Here is a 20,157-nt window from a genome sequence, read left to right on the forward strand (position 1 = left end):
TTAGCGGCTCCTTGTGCATGGGCGTTGCCACGAAATCGAGTTCGAGTTCGCAATGTTTGTGCTGAAATGTCTTTTCGAGCATGAAAAATACATTCTAGACAAAATCCAGAATGATTTCCGGTGCCAGGGATTGTTTTGGTCGGCGGTGCATGAAAGCACGAAAACATTTTGGGGGAGGGGGAGAGCTTATGGGGCTTCAGCCCCCCCTTCCCCGAAATATACCAGACCCCTTGGCTACGCCCCTGGTGGTTTTGTATATTTATTTAGTAATATTTGTATTAAAATATGTTTTGACTGAAGCATGTGCTGCAAAAGATGTTGAGGAAATAACTGCCACAGGTGGCGAGTCCTGTCCTTTAGCTTGCAAAAAGATTCTTCCCAAAATTGTACTTCTGCCTGTCTCTCATGGGAGAGTTCCGTAACAACAAAATCGATATGCAGGATGTATTTTTTATATGTACAAACTCTAAGAATCACAGCTTTGCTTCACTCCTAGTGTTCGTGCTTAGGTGTATTAATCTGTTTGGGTAAATTTGAGCAAGTAAGGACCATGAGCCCAGTGACCTTTTCAATATTGCAAACAATGCTAGATAAATCCCTCACACAGAGCCTATTATATGTATTAAAATATAGATTGTTTCGTTGTATTCTTTGGTGTTGTACGAGTATGACTGTGATGCACTGTTACTTGGTTAATCCACAGTGAACTAAGAACACTTCTGATATTGGGTTATAACCTAGCTCTTGCACTGTGAGATATCACGTCTGGTATACACTTGCGAAATTAGCATAGTCTATTTCTTCATCGTGCACTGTTTATGTATTTCTTAAGCATAACTCTTCTCTTAACGCTAGAAATGTGCTCATATAGGATGCTTTTCCACTTTAACATCTTAATTCAACATGGAATAGTCATAAATTATAATGTGATACAAAAAATTATAGCCTGATCACTGGTGTTTCGAATGGACATAAAGCAGTAACAATTGTTCAGACAATCTTTTAGAATTAAAATGTAACTTAGAAGAAGCACCTCAAGGAACATGAATGAAAGCAATAATTTTCATTTTTTATTAATAAGTACTGAGTGAAAAAAAAAGTGAAATATGCAAAATATGTGGCTGGCTTCTAGTTTCCAATTTTTGTAAGTCAGACCGTGAAAAGAAATTATTATGCAGATTTATTGGCGTCAATACTAGCCATAGTGATGCCCATGCTCTGCAGAAAAGCAGTTGCTTCACAAATGTGAAAATGGGTAAATTCCTATTATGCAGGAAGCATTAGTTTTTACTCATTTCAGCAGGCACCTGGTTCGTTTTTTACCCCATTTAGGCTTGCAAAAGCATGGTTGTCAGGTCAAGGAGCATGCAGAAGCCACCTCATGCTTAATTATTGCATTCAATCAGCTTTTGTGTGCAAGCAGGCTGTAGTGCATCTTCAACTGGTGCTGGACCTTCCATGTGCTTTGTACACTTCGTGTCCTGTACAGTATCTTACAGTAATGTGGAGTGTTGCACAATATTGTACAGTAATGAACAAGGTGGTGTTCAACATGGAGAAGATTAGACTGCTAGTCAAGTTCTGGTTGAAGGTCAGTCTGAAATCGCCTGCATGCTTTTGAGTCAACTCACATGATGGGAAGGATTGGTTATAATAATTCGTTGAAACACTGATAGATAAAAGCAGCACACGATGGGAAAAATGAAGTAGAGCTCAAAGGGACACTAAAGGCAAATACTAAGTTGACATGGACTGTTTAAATACCATTCCAAAAACCTCGCAATGCTTATTTTATGCCAAGAAAAGACAGAAAGGTCTGAATACCTTTTTAGAAATTCAAATCTCCCGCCACCCAACCGGGGAGTTATGACGTTGCATATGCCATCTCCACCCTTTACTGCCGTCGGTAAGTAAAATGGTGCCCGACAGATGGCACTACCAAACCAAGCTGTGGATTTGCTGCTGCAGTTGCATTTTGGTCAAATGGCCTAGACTGTTTGAGCATCCTACGACATCACATGGACGTTGAATTCTCTGCTACTTGTAGTTTGTGTGAGTTTTGCAAGCCAGCAAAACCAGTACAGCACTACGCGATGATGAAACTACTGAAACGTGAAAGCGTGGGCAACGCAGAGTCAAGTGAAAATGAAGCCTTTTGACTGCCCATGTTGTTGTCAAGGGTAATTTCAATTAGCTCTTTTTTTCTAAATATGATGTAGAACTGTACAAGTATAATTTTATTCCATCTTATAGGATGCTTTTTGCAATTAATGGTTTAGTACTAGTGACAGAATTTACCTGAGGAGTGCTTTCGTCATCGGGCAAGTACTTGAATATCCTGGGGGAGTCTCTAATCATGTCCAGCATTTAGCTTGATTTCTTGATTATTAAGGTTCTGTTCACAATAATATTGACGCATTAGAGATTCTCAAGCACTAATCTATCAATTTAGCTTCACTTAATGTTTGTGTTTAGTGTCCCTTTAATATCAGTTGAATACAATTATCAAAATAACACACTCATGAGCATCTACAATTTTTTGAGATACCGTTAAAGCAGCCTACACATCAAATCAGAACATTGGACAACCCAACAGAAGCTTCTGTGTTTTCACAACTACTGTCATTTAAAAATTATCTTGCCCAATTGACCAAAGCGCAAATTTTGCTTTGTTTTATAGAGGAAGTGCTAGGAGCACTGGATGCTAGTTTTGACAATACCTACACTCAAAGTTGTATTTTTCTAGACTCCCCAATCCCTAAAAAATTTTCAAATCTGACCAATAGTTAAAGTTCAGTCATCAATTCAGATGGTGCAAACGACGTTGCTAGTAGAAGAATTCTAACGAAAATGTTTAATGTGTCGAAAAACTTTCGATCACATTGAACGACTAGGCCTGGTAAGTAGGGTGGGCAGCGTAAAAGGGACCCTGCAATGCTTTTTCGACCACCTTCTGGAGGGTTTTTATTATAATATACTGGATGAAGTCAAAAAGAATTATAAAAATTGTCGCATAGGAATTTAAGTTATTCATCTTTAAAGCTCGAAATCTGAGTATGCGACAAAGGAAAACCTTCCCTTTCGCATTTCCCTCTCTTAGTGGCCTCACTGGTTGCTTCCAGTCACTGTGCGCCTCTTATATAGAGATATACTGGAAGCCTCACCTCATGGTGGCCTTTACACACCTCTCTTTTTGACGGCTTTGGTACTATGTTTAATGAACCATATGCAAACTGTGGTGCAGGAGTACAAAGACAGCGTCTGCAATACTTTTGCATGGGTTTTCATGCACATTTATCACAGCCCAAAGGACATAGTGGCAATGCCCAGAGCACTCTCATTTCAAAGGTCTTTGCTACAAACCGTTGCACAGCATGCCTAGTGTCAGGTTGTAATTCTTACCAAAATATCTTATTCAAAAACAGAAATCTGTTTGTGTTTGATAAAGCATAAAGCATGTTTTGATGCAAATGAGTCAAATGGCCCATTGACTGCAGTCCTCTGCAGCAGCGAAACGGCACCTAAACTCTCATTGCCATTGGCTGCCACGCCACATCACGAGCTGTGTCTTGACAAAGCAGAGTGGGCGAAAGGAGACGCCTGCTGCAGTGGTAGCGCATCAGGTGTTGCATGAGGGCAGAGGGTACCTCCGCAATACCACATCACTCTCTCTCTCATGCTCTTGGTTGCTTTTGCTATCCGCAAATTCCTTGTCCGCGCAAGCTCTCGTGTGCATTCTGGCTGCGCCTCAGTAAGACCAAATCAAAATGTGGCAAGCATCTCAACGCACTCGCTTGCCCATAAGGAATTCATCACTCAAATCATTGAAAACTCATAAGAAGTGATTAGGTGACCTGTGAGGAGGAGGAATAAACTTTTATTGTAGAACCAGCACTTTATGATGGCCGGGCCTACGCCTCCCACGAAGGGACGTCGAGGGCTTGCCTCGCCGCCGCCTCGCGGGCGTGCTGGGTCGCCCAGGTTTGGTCGTCGAGGGTGGAGCTCCGCAGAGCCTCATGCAACCTCGACGAGAGAGTCGTGGTGTTAGTCTGTGCGTACTGTGCTGGGCACTCCCATAGCATATGCGAAAGCGTAGCCGGGTGAATTCCACAGCACTGGCAGTTGGGGGTAGTGTAGACGTCCGGAAATATAAGGTGGAGGCGGGCGGGTGAAGGGTACGTGTTTGTTTGTAGTAGACGCAGGGTGGTAGCCTGCGCCCGGCTGAACTTTGGGTGAGGCGGGGGGAAGATTCGGCGACTCAGGTAAAAGGCCTTAACAAGATCGTTATAAGTTGTCAGACTGTCCCTGGTGTCCAACTCATCTCCAGTGACTCCGGCGCGGTTGACTAGGCCTAGGTGACCTGTGATATTTTATTTATTTAATCGTGTAATGGTGTGACTTAGCTGCGGCCATATGAATGCTACCTGCGGCTTAGCATATCAAGCCAATCGAAATGCAAGCCATTGGCTTCAGTGTCATATGTACCATGCATCACTTCTGCTTCACAGGCTTGAAATTGTTGTGGGTAGCTGTGGTTGGAGTGGGAGGCAGTTTCTCCCGTCAAATTATAAATACAGCCAAACCTCGCAATAACAAAACCAACAGGGGATGCGAAAAAATTCGCTTTTGTGATAATTTCGTTGTTGCGAAATGAGATAACACAGATAGGTAATGCATCGCAGAACGAAACTTTACTGGTGAAATTCCGTTGGCCTACTTTGGCAAGCTTGTTCGAGGATATAGAACCACATTGCCGACAGTATAAAGTGCGCCACATGCGTCGATCAGCAGTGCCAGCACTGTCATGGAGCAGTATTCTTGGTCAATTGCTTTCTGAGATTCACTTTTGCAAGATTCGTCATAATTAGGCACCAGCGCTTCATGCATGCAGCAACATTTCTCCAGCGCATGCTATCGCCCGTAGACGCCGATGCATCCAGTGTTGAGCGTGAAAGTGATCGTATCTCGTATACACAAAGGCAGTCGATTGAGATTGTGGCCCCTTTGCGCAAATCTATGTCTGGCACCGAATCCACACGCAATGCCTTTGGGTCACATCAAAACTAGTGTTCTTGAAGCAAGAGATGCGTATTCCTGGACGATCGCTCAATCATGGCCCAATGTGTGGCATGCCATGTTGTGACTGTTATTACAAGCACGCATGCCTTAAACAATTCCACGTCGGTGGGACGTGCATTTCCTTGTTTTTGCTGCATTTTTCTCACCGAGGCGTGCATTAGACACTGCACTAGGTGTGCAAACACAGCCATCACATGTCGATAGCAACATGCGTGCTGCTTCAAACGGGCAATCAACAAACAAGATGGCAGCCATGACGTGTTTCCAGCACACATGATCGCTTTTGGTGCGTGGTTGTTTTTCTAAACGGAAATGACAGTGCCCACGCAAGTGTAATGTGGTGGTATTTTATCCAATTTTAATACAAAGCAATTGCATTTGAGCACGTTTTGAAGCCTGCTAGCCTTGTGCAAGTAGGTAATATACAAGGTTACATACTGGCAAATTTCGTTGATGTAAGATTGTAGTAAAGTGACATTTTGTTGCCGAAAGGTACGAAATACGTTGAATACTATGGGCGTTCGCCGGGGATATGAAAATATTTCATTGCCGTGGGATTTCATTATCGCAGGTTTTGCTATCATGGGCTTTGACTGAACTTTGCTTTCTGCGTTTCTGCTGGCGCTATGGTGTTGCCACATCCCACAGTACTAGAAGAAGCAATGAAAGCGACATGCTTAGTTTGTGTCGCAGGGCCCCTTTAATCACTTCTATGCATGGCAAAACTAATAATGACAGATTAATACAGCTCAAACAATAAAAATGAGCAATACTAATGATACAGTAAAATCTGACTACAGTATGCAGACATAATGACTACTGGGCATCGTGATATGTTGTAGATGTGAAGCACAGATTCGTGCCATGTGTTGTTGAACTATGTTGCAGAAAATAATTTTGCAACAAGCGTTGCGTCTGTTATGCACCTGTTATGAACAGAAATTTATCACTCTGAGAATTTCGCAACAAATAGTGCAGGTGATAATTCATCACCATAAAGCCAAAAATTACTTGTACCAGCACTGCATACCCTACTCAAAGCAATCATTTTCAACTCAACATTGCCTAGCACAAGTGTGCTATGGGCTAATGCTTGGGGCATTGTGAGACAAACACTTAACATTCCTCATTTAAGCACGAGCTTTGGAGGTAGTTACTAAATACTTGTTTTCTTCTTATTTTCAGGTGTGATTTAAAATCCATACAATTCGGAAAACTTAAGCACCGGTTTGATATTCAATGGAAATTGTTGTGACATTGTATAAGTTGTGCAAGAAAAGCTTACTGTGTACACATGGGTTATTATGCAAGCAATAAACACTTGTTTTCTAGGCATCCCGAGAGAACAAACAGTGACACATAATTCAAATTGCTTGAATTGGATTCCCTGTCATGATTCATAGGTGGTTAACACTTTAAAGCAGGTGCTTTGATTATGGACAATGGAAATTCTTTGCAGAACTGCTCAGAATAAAACAGCAGTACTGGAAATTTAAACCTTGATTCTTCATCGTTACACAAGCCTGCTGTGTGTGTGTTTGTGTGCGTGTGTGCGTGTGTGTGTGGGGGGGTGCACGCGCACTTGTTGGATGTATTGTTGGTGGAATGGTGGTTAGTGTATGTGCATTGTTTATTCTTGTTGATATTTATACAATGTATATTGACACTTATAGAATTTAGTATTTCATTATCATTAGCCATGTGTTCTGTTGAATGCGTTAAAGTAAGTTGAGTCATGACACTTGAAATTTCATTTATTATTGCCATTCAATGCACTTGTTGTTATAGATATTCATCAACAGTTTTAAGTTTAAGCCAATGGTTAATTTCCATGTGGTTGCTTTATTCCCACATTGGTGCAGTTATGGTAGTGGCAGTTCTGCAGGCGCTGGTGTGGCATATTTTCCTTGGAATAGGTGAATGACATTGCATTTTGACTGAAGCATGCATCAGTATCTCCACTGTACAAAGACATTATTCTACAAGCAGTTATGTGCCAGTCCCAGTGGTAGGAATGCCATGCTAATCATATGAATCAGCACCATTTTGTTAGAGCTACTACTTCAATGCTACAAATGAAAATAACTGCACCACAGATGTGCAAATTAGAGCAGCTGTCATTGCCAGATGGTATGATCTACCCATTATTTGGAAAATTTTGTGGAACAATAATGCCTATACTGCACGAAATATTACTGTATAAGTGGCCAGAGAATAGGCCAATCCTGGTTTTCACTTCTTGAAAAGATTCTTCCCAAATTGCACTTACACCAGTGTTTCATAGGCGAGTTTTTTAATAACAAAATCTGTACACAGCCTGCTTTTAAAAGTGTAGCTTTCTTTGCTTCTTCCCCTTACTTTGTGGGTGCTGGCTGCTGTCTTGCATGATTAGCCAGTACTGGACATAGTACAAACTGGCACTAGGACAAACTGAGACAGCCAGGGGGGTGTGGCAGGTGATGTATGTAAGCACAGGCTTGAAGTCCAGCACAAACACACTGTTGTACTGTCATTAATTTATTGCCTTCATTGCATTGTGATCATTCCTTCATTGTCATGCCATTTTCATCATTCCACCATTTTCACTCTATGATTTAAATTCCAGCATCGTCATTACTATGTTGCCATTCAATGTGGCTTTGCAGTGATGCCCTCTTCCCTCATACAACTCCTGGCACGCTATCGCGACAGCAGCTGTTTTGATTTGCCTGCTCTGCTTTGTCAAGGCGTGCTCATGACGTGGCATCACAGTCAGTGGGAGGTGCTGTTTCACTGCTACAGACGCCGCCGACTTTTTCGCTTAATGAGCCATTTGACGCCTTCGCATCAGAAAGCTCCAATAAATGCAGGTTCTAGAACCTAGAGGCAACATAACAGCCTCACATGTGTGCAAGTTTATGAAAAGGGGTCATTTTAGGGTTTATGAAAAAGCGCTATACACACCATCTGAAAACTCTACCCTTTCTGATTATTAAACAAAACTTGTGGCATTTATTGAGTCAGAAGAATTACATTCCCAAAATATTTGTGTGGAGAAAAATTTTAGTCTACCTGAGCGTCATTTGAATTCTCCCCTTAAGCAAAGCAGGATGTGCAAAAAAAAATAAGAAGTTCATCATAATTCAATGAAAGTGGATGTTTTGTCTCAATACCTTAGAAGCGTTGTGTTTTAATGTGCACTCTCCTTTGTATGCCGTGAATCTATTTTAAATATATGAATATAGTTCATAAAACAACTGCTCATAAATCTTATGTTGTCACAAGAAACCCCAAAAAGTGCTCTTAATTGTCCTTATTTCTCACATTATGATTATATGTCTTGTTTTCCTTGTGCAGCATCAAGGCATTTTAGCTGTCCAGCAACTAACGAGGGTGAGCAGTCGCAATAGGGATGCCTTCACCATAGTCATCACTGTGACTATGAAGCTGAGTATCTGTCAGAGCGAAAACTATACCTGAGAGTCCACACTGGAGAGCGGCCGTCTGAACGCCACTCACACCCCCAGTGCTTCACATAAAATACAATCTGACACAACACTTGAGCATACACTTAAGCAAGCGGCTGTTTCAGTGCCGTTGATGCCCTCAGAGCTTCTCACATATGTCTCACCTGAACACACACATGCATATCCATACAGGTGAGCGATCATACCGCTGCACTGTCTGCTCCAAATCATTTGTGCCAAGCTCTTCTTTTTTTGATGAGATACATGGTCACACAACATCACGATGCTACTGCAAAATAGGTTACCAGTGTTGTAGGCACACAAAGATAAACAGATTCGGAATTGATAATTTCCATTGTGCTAAGACTCATAGCTTTGGCCATCTATACAGAAGGTGAGGGAAATGATACTTCTAAAGAGTTTGGAGGCCATTAAAGCTGCCATTTTCATGTGACGTTTGCCCTTGTGAAGACTAGAAATTAGAAGTGCTCAGCCATCACCTACACCTTTGAAATACTGAGTAAGGTCAGTTCAACAGGAGGCAGATAAGACTTGTATTCAGCTGCCATAGTGAACTCAGTGGCTTTCTCTTTTTGAAGCAAGCTATGCATGTACTAGTGCTTTGCCTTAATGCTGGCCTGACAAGTTCATTCTTGACAAAGCTTTTGTTCCTCTCTTTTGCTTTCTAGTACATGTATGTCACTGGTTGATGAAGAATGTTAAATTTACATCCATACTGTGCAGCACATATGTAAACGTATTCTTTGTTAGGGGAAGTAACTTTGTAAATTTTTCTGTGTCTGAGGGACTTATACTGTTCTCATTGTTTGGTACATGATTTGTTTGGTGCAATGTGACATAATCTTTTCCTGTTGGCCTCATGTATTTTTCGCTTCTAGTGCTTAGTACATACGTAACTTTTGTTCTCATAGTTATTTCATTATTATTCTGTTTGAGCTCTTTCATACTCTTCTTGTGTATAAGCATTTCTTTACGGCAGTTGAATGTTTAGTCACCATTAGGAATAAGACTCTGTGCTTAATGAATGCATTGTTAATTCTTGTTTTTATCTTATTGATTGCAGTTATAGCATTTAATCCTTTTTGTAATTGTTTTTAAACAAACTTATTCTCTCTCTCTCACCCTCCCCTTTCTGTATCATTACCATTTTATTCTTTTTGCTCCAGGACGGGTCTAATGATGGCACTTGTAAGTTAATTTATTATTGCCATTCATTGCAGTTGTTATGATGTATATTTATCGGCAATTTAAATTTTGAGCTATGTGATGAGATTCATTTGCTCAACTACGGCACTGGTGGGGTATATTTCTCTAGTAATATGTGTATGAAATTGCATTTTTACTGAAGCATACCACGATGTCAGCACTGAACAAACTGTTACTGCACAAGCACATACAGAATGTGCCAGCCCTGTTCTTTCAATTCTGAAAAAGATGCTTCTCTAAATGCACTTGCACCAATCTCCACTACCAGAATCCCTGAACAGTGATATTAATACATACGTTTCTGCATCCATAAATCCCAAAAATTAGCCACATGTTGCTTGCTGATCTTATGTTGTGAGTTGCTACAGTAGCAGACATTCTCCATAAAACATCTACCCTCAAAGCCACTTCACATGCAAAAACTGAAACCTTAGCTACCGCATGTAATCTGACCACCTGGAGACCTGAATGGGACTCTTGGTCAGGACTGTACTGGAGCATCTGTTCTCTCTAGACTATCTCGTGCATGCCAAAAGATATCCATTTTTATTGATACCCATTGTTCTTGTTATAGGAGATATTTGAGGAGTCCAGTGAAACCAGCTTGCTTTCCTTGCTCCTTATGGGGACAGTGTATACAAAAATGATGTCTCTGTGTTTGACATCTCTGCTGTGTTTTGTGATTTGTGCATGCGCCCATGATGAAGGGCCTCATGCAGGGGTGAAAATGAACACGGAAAAGATGAAGAAACGCATTTGATTACAGGCGTATTTGTAATACCAAAATGGAAGGCTATTTTAAATATTTTAAAAGCCAATGCTTTAGAAAGAAAAAAAAAAGTGCCTGCCAATCTTAAGTAAACTAAGCAAGGCAAGGCATAGAGGAGGAGTGCAGCTAGACTAATTTAAAGGAAGCAGATCAATAGCACTGACTGTGGTGCTGCACAAGTTTACTGTGCAGTGAGAGCCAAATTTTACTTCATCTTGGTGTCTCAATTTAACCAGTGTGACTTAACAGAAGAATATCACATCAGCTATGTCTTCTTATCATCCATGCTTCTAGCAAACAGAAATTTCATTTTCTTGATATGTCTGTAAATCTTCCTAATTTGTCATAGATTCAGAGTGAGCCTTATAGAATTGTGTAGGCTTTTTCTTCACTTTTTTTTAACAAAATGATGCACAGTTGGCTAAGCCAATTACTTTTTATGCTTCTGTCACAGGGAGGTACCACGAATTCCCAGCAACAGTCAAGCAGGAGGAATTGCAGGAGGAGTTGAAAGAGGAGTTGCCCAAGGAGTTACAGGAGGAGTTGCATGAGGAGTTACAAGAGGAGTTGCAGGAGAGTTGTCTCAACCATTGTGACCGTTGCGAGTATGCAACTGCCAGGCTGTCCACTCTCATCATACACAAGCGTAAACACATGGGTAAGAAGCCACTTCATTTGCCGTTACTGCCATCAGAGGTTTTCACGCAAGAGTGGTCTTAAGGGACAGCAGTTCAGGCCACTTGAGTAAATTTAAGCATGAAAACATGGAACCACAATACCACAGCAGAGTATGTTGCTAGCCATCTAAGTGCACCTGACGAATTAAACAGAAATGGATCAAGAAATCTTACATGTCTACATGTGCAGCTACCTGCATGGCATTCTGGTACATAAAGGTGCACAAGTGCTACCAAGCTCGGAAAGTGCGATGCGTTGCACAGTGCCGGTTTTCGAAAGTCAGCTTCCCTTCAATACAGACATGGTAAACGGTGAAGCATATGCAAAGTATTGCGGTAAAGCATATCAAGAATGGCAAGGAGCAATTGTTACGGGACACACTATGTATTAAATATACACGCATGAACCCGCCGTCTCCTGTCGCAGTACGATCGAGCACCGATAGTACTAATAAGTGTACTGGTAGGCCGTCAGAGCCATTTTGGACTTGCCTGTGGCGATTTGAGTCATTGGGGCAGTAAATGGCATGCATTCATTTTTTTTCTGACTGCCCGACTTGGGCGTTTTCACGGCCCCTAGGAAGTCAGAAAAATCGAAAATTGTCTATAATGACTGGCAGCTTGCCACTACCCATAAAAATAAAAATGTACAACCATTCCATTTTATTGGCATTTACTGACGTATGGAGCGCATAAACTTGCATGCAGGTTAACATTGAAACTTAGATGAAGCTAAGAACTGCATAAAAAGCCATTAAACAAATATGTTACACAGAACGTTAACCCTTCACTGCAGTGATGAATTTGAAAAATATTGTGAGAAGTGCATATTTCTTTAGAACTGAACATTTTCTAAAATATATTATACCAGGAATGACACAAACAGTTTGAAAAATTTGAAAAAAGTGCATGACAAGGTAAATTTGCATCGGCACTAGAGAGTGCACATCAGCACTTAAGGGGTTAAGGGACAGTGAAATATTCTAGTTGACATTAAGAGGAAGCAGTGGAGCTGGGCAGGCCATGTAATGCATTGGGCAGATAACTGGTGATCTGTTAGAGTTACAGAATGGATGCCAAGGGAAGGGAAGTGCCGATGAGTACAGAAGAGAATTAGGTGGTATGACAAAGTTAGGAAATTTACAGGCACAACTTGGAATTGGCTAGCACAGGACAGGGGTAATTGGAGTTCTCTGGGAGAAGCCTTCATCCTGCAGTGCACAGTGTTTCCCATAAAAATTACTAGGGTGAACTATGGCGCCAGTGTCTGTGTGAGCTGCATGCATGGCAGTTGAGCCAGCATGGGAATGATGGTTAGCACATGGATATGCCTAGACTTTGTCCTTCAGGCTTCAAATGATTTTGACAATTATAAAGGGATAATTTTAACAAATTATGATGTAACACACGTGTGTATGTATATTCTAAATAACTGATAAGTGACAGTAGCATACATTTTTTGTTGCCCTGTTTACTACATGTTTCATTTATTTCATTTCATTTCATTTCATTTATTCAGCCTTAAGGGCCCGAAGGCATTACATAAGGCATTACATGTATACTTCTGTGTTCAAGTATCAAGGTTGTAATCAAAATATATTACTAAATGCATGGGCTATCATATTTGGCTATAGTGGCAGCAGTTTCTAACACAACACACCATTTACTCTCAATTTACAATTTTGTTCAATGAAAAAAAATTTTATTGGTAAATAAATGTTCAGATTTCTGAAGCCTTGCCATTGAATGTTGAAGACTCACACAAAATGATATTGCGCATATGAAAATGTTTAGCCAGCCATGCTTTGTTCAGTCTCGCCTGAATTCATTGTCAAAACTTCATGAATAAAAAAGCAGCTCATCATTAGCACTAGCAACCATGTTCTCTCATTTTGTTGGCATTATTTAAGTGCAGTTTTGTTTGAAATGAAAAGTTTTACTCTAATAACCTGTCTTACTTTTGCAGCATTGAGGCATTCCACCTGTCTAGAAACTGCAGAGGGTGAGAAGTTGCAGCAGGCACACGTCCATCGCTGTCGTTCCTGTGACTATAAGACTGAAACACTGCGTGATCTGAAAGTACACAAGAGGCTTCACACAGACGAGCGTCCATATGAATGTCATTTGTGCCCTCAAAAATTCACGCAGCTGTGCAAACTGAAGAATCACCTTCGCATTCACTCAGGCGAGAGGCCATTTCAGTGCCCTTCTTGTCCTCTCAGGTTTTCGCAAAAGGCCCATTTGGTTCAACACCTGCGCATTCATACAGGTGAGCGACCATACCGCTGCGCTGTTTGCTTCATGTCATTTACACGAAACCCTAACCTGACGAGACACATGATCAGAAGGCACCATGATACCACGTCAAAGTAGGTTACTATGCTTTCAGGCAGATATAGTAGATGAAAGGGATATTGAATAACAAGTTCCATCATGAAAAAAAAAAAAATTGACATCCATCCGTTTGTAGCACGAAGCTACAAAGGAAACCCACATGGATTTTCTTTGTAGCTTTGTGCCACATACATGCGGATGTCAATTATTCCTGTCATGAACCTTCCTCCACCTGGAAGAATTCCACAGAACCGATTTGCCATATTCGAGTTGACAATTAATTCTTCGTGCTGCGCTCTGCTAGCCCTGCTACTGCTATGGGCCATGTTTGGAATTTCTTTACATTTATTTTTTGTAGACAGCATAAAAAATGCGGGGAACAAATTACTGTGAAGCGTATTAAAATGAGCAGAAAGGTTTTTCAACATGATTTTTTTAGTTTGCATTTAATTCGATCGTGTAATAAAAAAATATTGTGGTAAGCATAGGGGGACGCTCGCACCACCACCTCCTAATATTTTTTTGGTTTGCTGGGAACACCTTCCGGGAATAAAATTTTTGGTTGCATGCAGTTTGAATATTCCTACATGACATATAAAAAAACCAGACAACACAAAAATATCGAATGGACATGCATGTCCGATCTCTCGAGGAATCACCCAGGTGCTTCTGTGAGTCTGCTGCTCTTGAGCTGGTACTGAGTTTGTATGTCATGTTATCTTGTTCTCTGCATTTTTTTCTTTCCACACATACAGATATTGTGGTAGCATGTAGACATTTTGTTGTTTCAAGCTGTGCACTATTACATAAGGAATATTATGTGCAGCCTTTGTCAAAAGAAATTAGGCTAATAGGAGCATAAGCATCGCTTTGTCCTGAGTAATTTTTTCATTCTTGAAAGCTTCAAAGACGAGTGACTTTTGTTCATATTCTTCCACAACACTTTGAGTGACATCACTTCAGCAGGAGGCGAATAAGCCTTGTCTCATTCAGCTGCCATGGTTCAGTCAGCGGCTTTGTCTCTATTGAACAAGGCTACACATTTAGTGTCCAGCCTTGATGCTAGCCTGAGAAGTTGATTGTTGACAACACTTTTGTCCCTGTCTTTCTCTGCTTGCATTTATGTCACTGGTAATGGAGACCACTGCATGCGCATCTGCTTTATGTAGAATTTTGAAAAGATGTGGGTTCACTTCTGTTAGTGCCTATACCTTTGTAAATTTTCCTGCACCTGCGAGACTTGTGCTTTCAGTATTATTGTTTGCCATGTGATATGTTGTGATTTTCTTTCAGTTAGGCTCATGTATTACTTGCCACTTGGTTATAATGCAAAAGTTTATTTTCAGATATCTTTTTGTTATCATTCTGTTTGAGCCTTGTTCATACTCTTCTTGTATACAAACATTTATTTGCTGCAATTGATTGTATAACCGTCATTAGTAATTCAGCTAATATGTATATACAAGAGCAAATTGCATTAGTTTCTGTATTTAGTGACAGCATCCTTGAACACTACCACTTATAGCATGTAATATTCTTTGCATTGTTTGGAAATAAAGTTGATCTCTCACTTTTTTCTTCTTTCAGTATTATTGACATTTTTTCATGTATGCTCCAAGACAAATCCAGTTATGGCAATTGGAAGTTTCTTTATTGTGCCGTTGCCTTGTGCTGTATTGTGCCAGTGCAGTTTTTACAACAGTTATTCATCAGGAATTTAAATCTTGAGCCATATGTTTAGATGCATTTGCTTATTTCATTCCCACTTTGCTCAAAATTCACATGTGCAACTATGCCACTGGCAGTTATGCACCGTCTGGTGTGGTATCTTTCTCTAGTAATATTCATATGAAGTTGCATTTTGACTGAAGCATGCAGTGATGTCTATAATGATATACATAGTGCGTGAAATTTTTTAAATCTGCAAGGTGCAACGAGTAGCTGTTGCGAACATTATTTGTTCTCAGTGTCTTGGGTGAGCTAGATTATTCACCACCTGGATATTTAGATGCCTGCTATGGTACTTGAGTGGCTGGGGCGTTGTGTTGCTGAGCTTGAGATGACAGATTCAATCCTGGCTGTGGTGGCTGCATTTCGATGTGGGTGAAAATGCAAAACTCTCATGTGCCGTGCATAGCATGCATATGAAATAAGCCCACGTGGTCAAAATTAATCTGAAGTCTGCCATTGCAGCGTGTCTCATAATCAGGTTGAGTTTTAGCATGTGCCATTGCAGCGTGTCTCATAATCAGGTTGAGTTTTAGCATGTAAAATGCCACAATTTAATTTAACGTTAACTGGATATTTAAATGGTGCTTGAGGTGTGTCAGAGCTGGTGTGCAGGCAAACTTTGAAATGCCTGTGTTAATTTGTAAATAAATGAATACTGCTAAATCCTCATTTTTCTGCCTGTACAGAGGCAGTATATGAAATACTTTGAAAGTATCCCCTCTGCCCTAGAAGAACATGAGAGCAATATTTATTTGATGAGAATGAGGACTATGTAATGGGGTACGTGCACAGAAAGTTTGAAGTTTGTAGTTCAAATATAAGGTTAACAAAAATTGCTGAATACTCTTCTTTTAATTATTTTCATACATTATACATGGCGCATGTAATATTGCCCCAGTCTCCTTGGGCAACTAAAGAAGCGATTTTTATATTTGGATAAAATATGGAGCATGTTGTGGATGATGTACAGTTAGTTTGAATGATATAGGGTAATTACAGCTTTTGTCAAAAATGCATGCATGTGTTCCAGAGTGTTAGAAACATATTTTATGTACCATGAAAGTTTTCTGACCTCCTAAATGAAGTCAACATGTCTCAAAGTTGACATTCCAGAAAATGGTGACATTATCCACAATGTTTTCTAGTCTTAGGAGAAGTTTAGATGACACTGTGTACGTTTGGTAAAAATGTAAATGTAACACATTGCAAGTGACTGTGTCACTTGTAATGTGTAGAGAAAGTCTGTTTCTGCTAAATATGAATGTATCAAATAATCACTGAATGCTCTTTTTCTTCCCGTTTTTATGGGTTTTTCAAGTTATCTTGTAAGTTCCCCAGCATTCTCGGGGAACTTAATGAGGTACCTTGTTTACGTTTGGTGAAAATTAGAAGAAGGTTATAGGTTATGTATGGAAAAAATGCAAAGTGTATGAGTCAGTTGTGGCCTTTGCAGTAAGTTGCTTATGCAAGGACTCTTTATAGAGCTTTGTAATGATACTTTATGAATTGTACTGATTTGTATCTTCCATCCTACAAAAACTAGAACAGCCACTGAGATCAAATTTGTTGAAAATGGGGTAAACATGCAAAGTTAAACATGTACGGTTGAAGTGCGGCCTTTGCTAAATATTTCTGAAGCAAGTACTCAAACACTTTATATGTAGAGATGGGCAAATATAAACTTTTTCAAATGAGAATTGAATACGAATAGCAAGTAATGGAATACGCATTGTCAAATACAGATGCATTTGTATTTAAGCAGGAATATTTATTTCGGTATTGCTGGGTGCCGAGCTTGCACTGATTACTGAAAGAAAGACAACACTCTATAAGGGACAAAGGATCAGTTTAAACACGAGATGTCTAATTGTCATTAGAAAAAAATTATGCAGATCCCACGCACTGTGGAAATCGAGGTAAGTGAAGCTTTCTGTGCTGGATGCTTTGATTGACGATAATTAGTGGTGACGTTGACAGCTAAAGCTTAATTTCTTCAACATTTAATCTAAAACTAGAGTGATGAGTTGATGTTAACCATAACCTTGCGTCCACCACTGCTGTTTGTCTGCATAGTACCCATAACACACAGGGAGAAGTGTTTGCTTGAGGGGTTGTGTGCCGTATTTCATAACCTCTGAGAGGATTGAGCATTGTCATTGCCTCACATGGCACACTCCACCATAACAGAAGTATTAAACTTGAATTGATTATGGGGCTTTAGGTGCCAAAACCACAATCGAATTATGAGGCACGCTGTAATAGCGAACTCCGGATTAATTTTGACACTGTGATGTTCTTTAACGTGTCCCAAAATCTACGTGCATGTGCGTTTTTCTATTTCGCCCCTGTAAAATGCGGCTGCCGTGTTTGAGATCAAATCTGCAACCTCTAGCAACGCCATGGCTCCAAAGCTACCGTGGCAGGCACAAAAGTGTTGATTTGACGGTCGACCATTTCTGTAATCTTGACCGTGTTAGTGCGCTTTAAAACTTAATGCAGCTCTGCTTCTGCACGCTCTGTCTAGTTTGTCCACTTGACATATTTGCATGGTGTTTTTTTTTTTTCAGAAATAGCAGCAATCTACTGTACCATACCTTGAACTTAAGCTTATCCAGTTTCCCTGCAACCGCTGTCTACTGCAACCGTATAGTAGTAGAGTTTCCTTGCCTTCTCACGTCACCTTTCCCCCCTTCCCTTGTATGGGAACTGCCTCTTCTCCTCCCTCTACAGTTCTCTCTACGTCCCCTCAGGACTCCCAAGTTAGTAGAAAGGGAAGCGCTGCAGTTTCTGCAATGCCTCTGAGGGGCGACATGGGTAATTACAGCTGTCAAAAAGCTTATGTGGCGACACCCAGGGAGCTCCAGAGGGCATTGTGCACATTCTATGCAGTGGGGTGAAAACAAGTTTCGCATCGCTTTTCCTTTTTGACTTGCTTCTGTCATGCATATACACACTATGAACAACTGGACAGCAGCAGCCACAGCAGAAGACGCAGAAGCAGTAGTGGAAAAGTCGAAGGAAGAGGCAAAGATAGCTTTGTTTTAAAACTGCACGAATATCCTCTCAACAACATTGAAGCCTGGTTTCAGGCAAGCTTTCCATGATATAATGGCTGCTGTATTGGTAGCTTTCCAGAAATGCGAAACCGTCGGTTGCCAAAGAAAGATCAGAGGATGTCGAATAAGAAAAAGAAAAGAAAAGCTGCTGAAGAACCTGTGTTCCGCAGACACATATAAAAGGGTCCATTGCAAGGAAAACATTGCAGGTTGTAGCATAAGATGAAACTGCTACATGGCTGGACTGCCAGAAACACTAAATGATAGACTGCAAACAAAAATCACACGTCATGTAGGCTTGCACCATGAAACCAAAAGCAATGCTTACATTACTAATTCTGTTTCCGCATTGCTTCAAAATACCTCTGTCATATCACTTGTGATGGTTTGCTATATTTTGTTTAGCAAACAAAGAGCAGTAATAATGAGACTTAACATTCAGCTGTTACAAAATATTTGATTAGCTTTGAATTTTCGAGCATACCAAATAGTTCCTTTTTGATTTTATATATATATATATATATATATATATATATATAGTTTCTTTTTCTGTTTTATTATACTGGCGTTGTTTGCTGATTTGTATTAGATTTTACTCATTTGAATTTATTCATCAAAATTATGGATTTCTTAATCTATCCCAACTCCGGCATGCTGCATATTCAAATACATGTAAAACGCAGAAATGCTTTCCTGAGATAACCAATGGACCGATTTTAATGAAATTTTTTGCATTTGAGAGGGAATGTTAAATTCTAGTGACTGTTGGAAGCGGCATCTTGATTTAGGGCCTGAATTTCTTTCAAATGAATTTTCTAAAATTGCTACGTTTGAAGAGACATAGAAGCACGAAGCTTACAAATTCGTACTTCTACACCTACACTCTACACTCTTAGGCAAAGTTACACCCTTTGGCTTGCCCCTTCTGCCACACAACAATAATCGTTATCTGCCTTGATGCGTTTCCTTTCTTTAACGCTGCGAGCCAGGAACTTTCCAGTAACGAACGTACGGAACGCGCGTTATCAGAAGGGACGCTCCGAAGGGTGTAAAATGTTCTATGCTGATAACGCGCGTGCCGTTCGTTATTGGAAAGTACCGGGCTCGCAGCGTTAAAGAATGGAAACGCATCAAGGCAGATAACGATTATTGTTGTGTGGCAGAAGGGGCAAGCCAAAGGGTGTAACTTTGCCTAAGAGTGTAAGAACAGTTTACACCCTTTGGCTTGCCCCTTCTGCCACACAAAAATAATCGTCATCTGCCTTGATGCGTTTCCTTTATCGCTGCAAGCCCGGAACTTTCCAGTGACGAACGGCACGCGCGTTATCAGAAGAGGCACTCCAAAGGGTGTAAACTGTTCTATGCTGATAACGCGCGTGCCGTTCGTTACTGGAAAGTTCCGGGCTCGCAGCGATAAAGAAAAGAAACGCATCAAGGCAGATGACGATTATTTTTGTGTGGCAGAAGGGGCAAGCCAAAGGGTGTAAACTGTTCTTAGAGTGTAGAACAGGTATCGCACTTTTGTCAAATCCATCCATTAGAGCATCCAAAGCGAATAAATTTGATATGTCAGTTTATATACTACGTGGATTTGTTACCATGTTTACAAGGGTTTTGCAAAAGTTCAACTCTGAATTGAGTGGTCTTTTTGAAAGCCAGGTATAACATATCAATTTTGTCCGCCTGAGATGCACTATTATGTGTAATTGATATAATTTTTCATTGCGGAGTTAAAGAGTTATAAGCATGATCAAATTATTCTTACCTTTTTTTTTTAAATGTAACAAACCGATTTGTCATCTCCCACGTACTTAGATAGGAGGCCTCGAGCTAAAGCT

At 40.4% G+C, this 20,157-nt stretch overlaps 1 protein-coding gene across 1 annotated transcript in view; it reads left to right on the forward strand.

The window, feature by feature from the left end:
* Positions 1 to 15,106, forward strand: part of LOC139057715 (zinc finger protein 678-like) — a 30,665-nt gene extending 15,559 nt beyond the window's left edge. The window contains exons 3-5 of the mRNA XM_070536461.1: positions 8,416 to 8,451; positions 10,976 to 11,179; positions 13,165 to 15,106. Of these exons, the coding sequence (XP_070392562.1) occupies positions 8,416 to 8,451; positions 10,976 to 11,179; positions 13,165 to 13,571 (647 nt within the window). The 3' untranslated portion in view covers positions 13,572 to 15,106. The remainder of the gene's footprint in view (positions 1 to 8,415; positions 8,452 to 10,975; positions 11,180 to 13,164) is intronic.
* The last annotated feature ends 5,051 nt before the right edge of the window (positions 15,107 to 20,157 follow it).

This window comes from Dermacentor albipictus, chromosome 3 (genome assembly GCF_038994185.2).
Source record: "Dermacentor albipictus isolate Rhodes 1998 colony chromosome 3, USDA_Dalb.pri_finalv2, whole genome shotgun sequence".
Lineage (NCBI taxonomy): Eukaryota > Metazoa > Arthropoda > Arachnida > Ixodida > Ixodidae > Dermacentor > Dermacentor albipictus.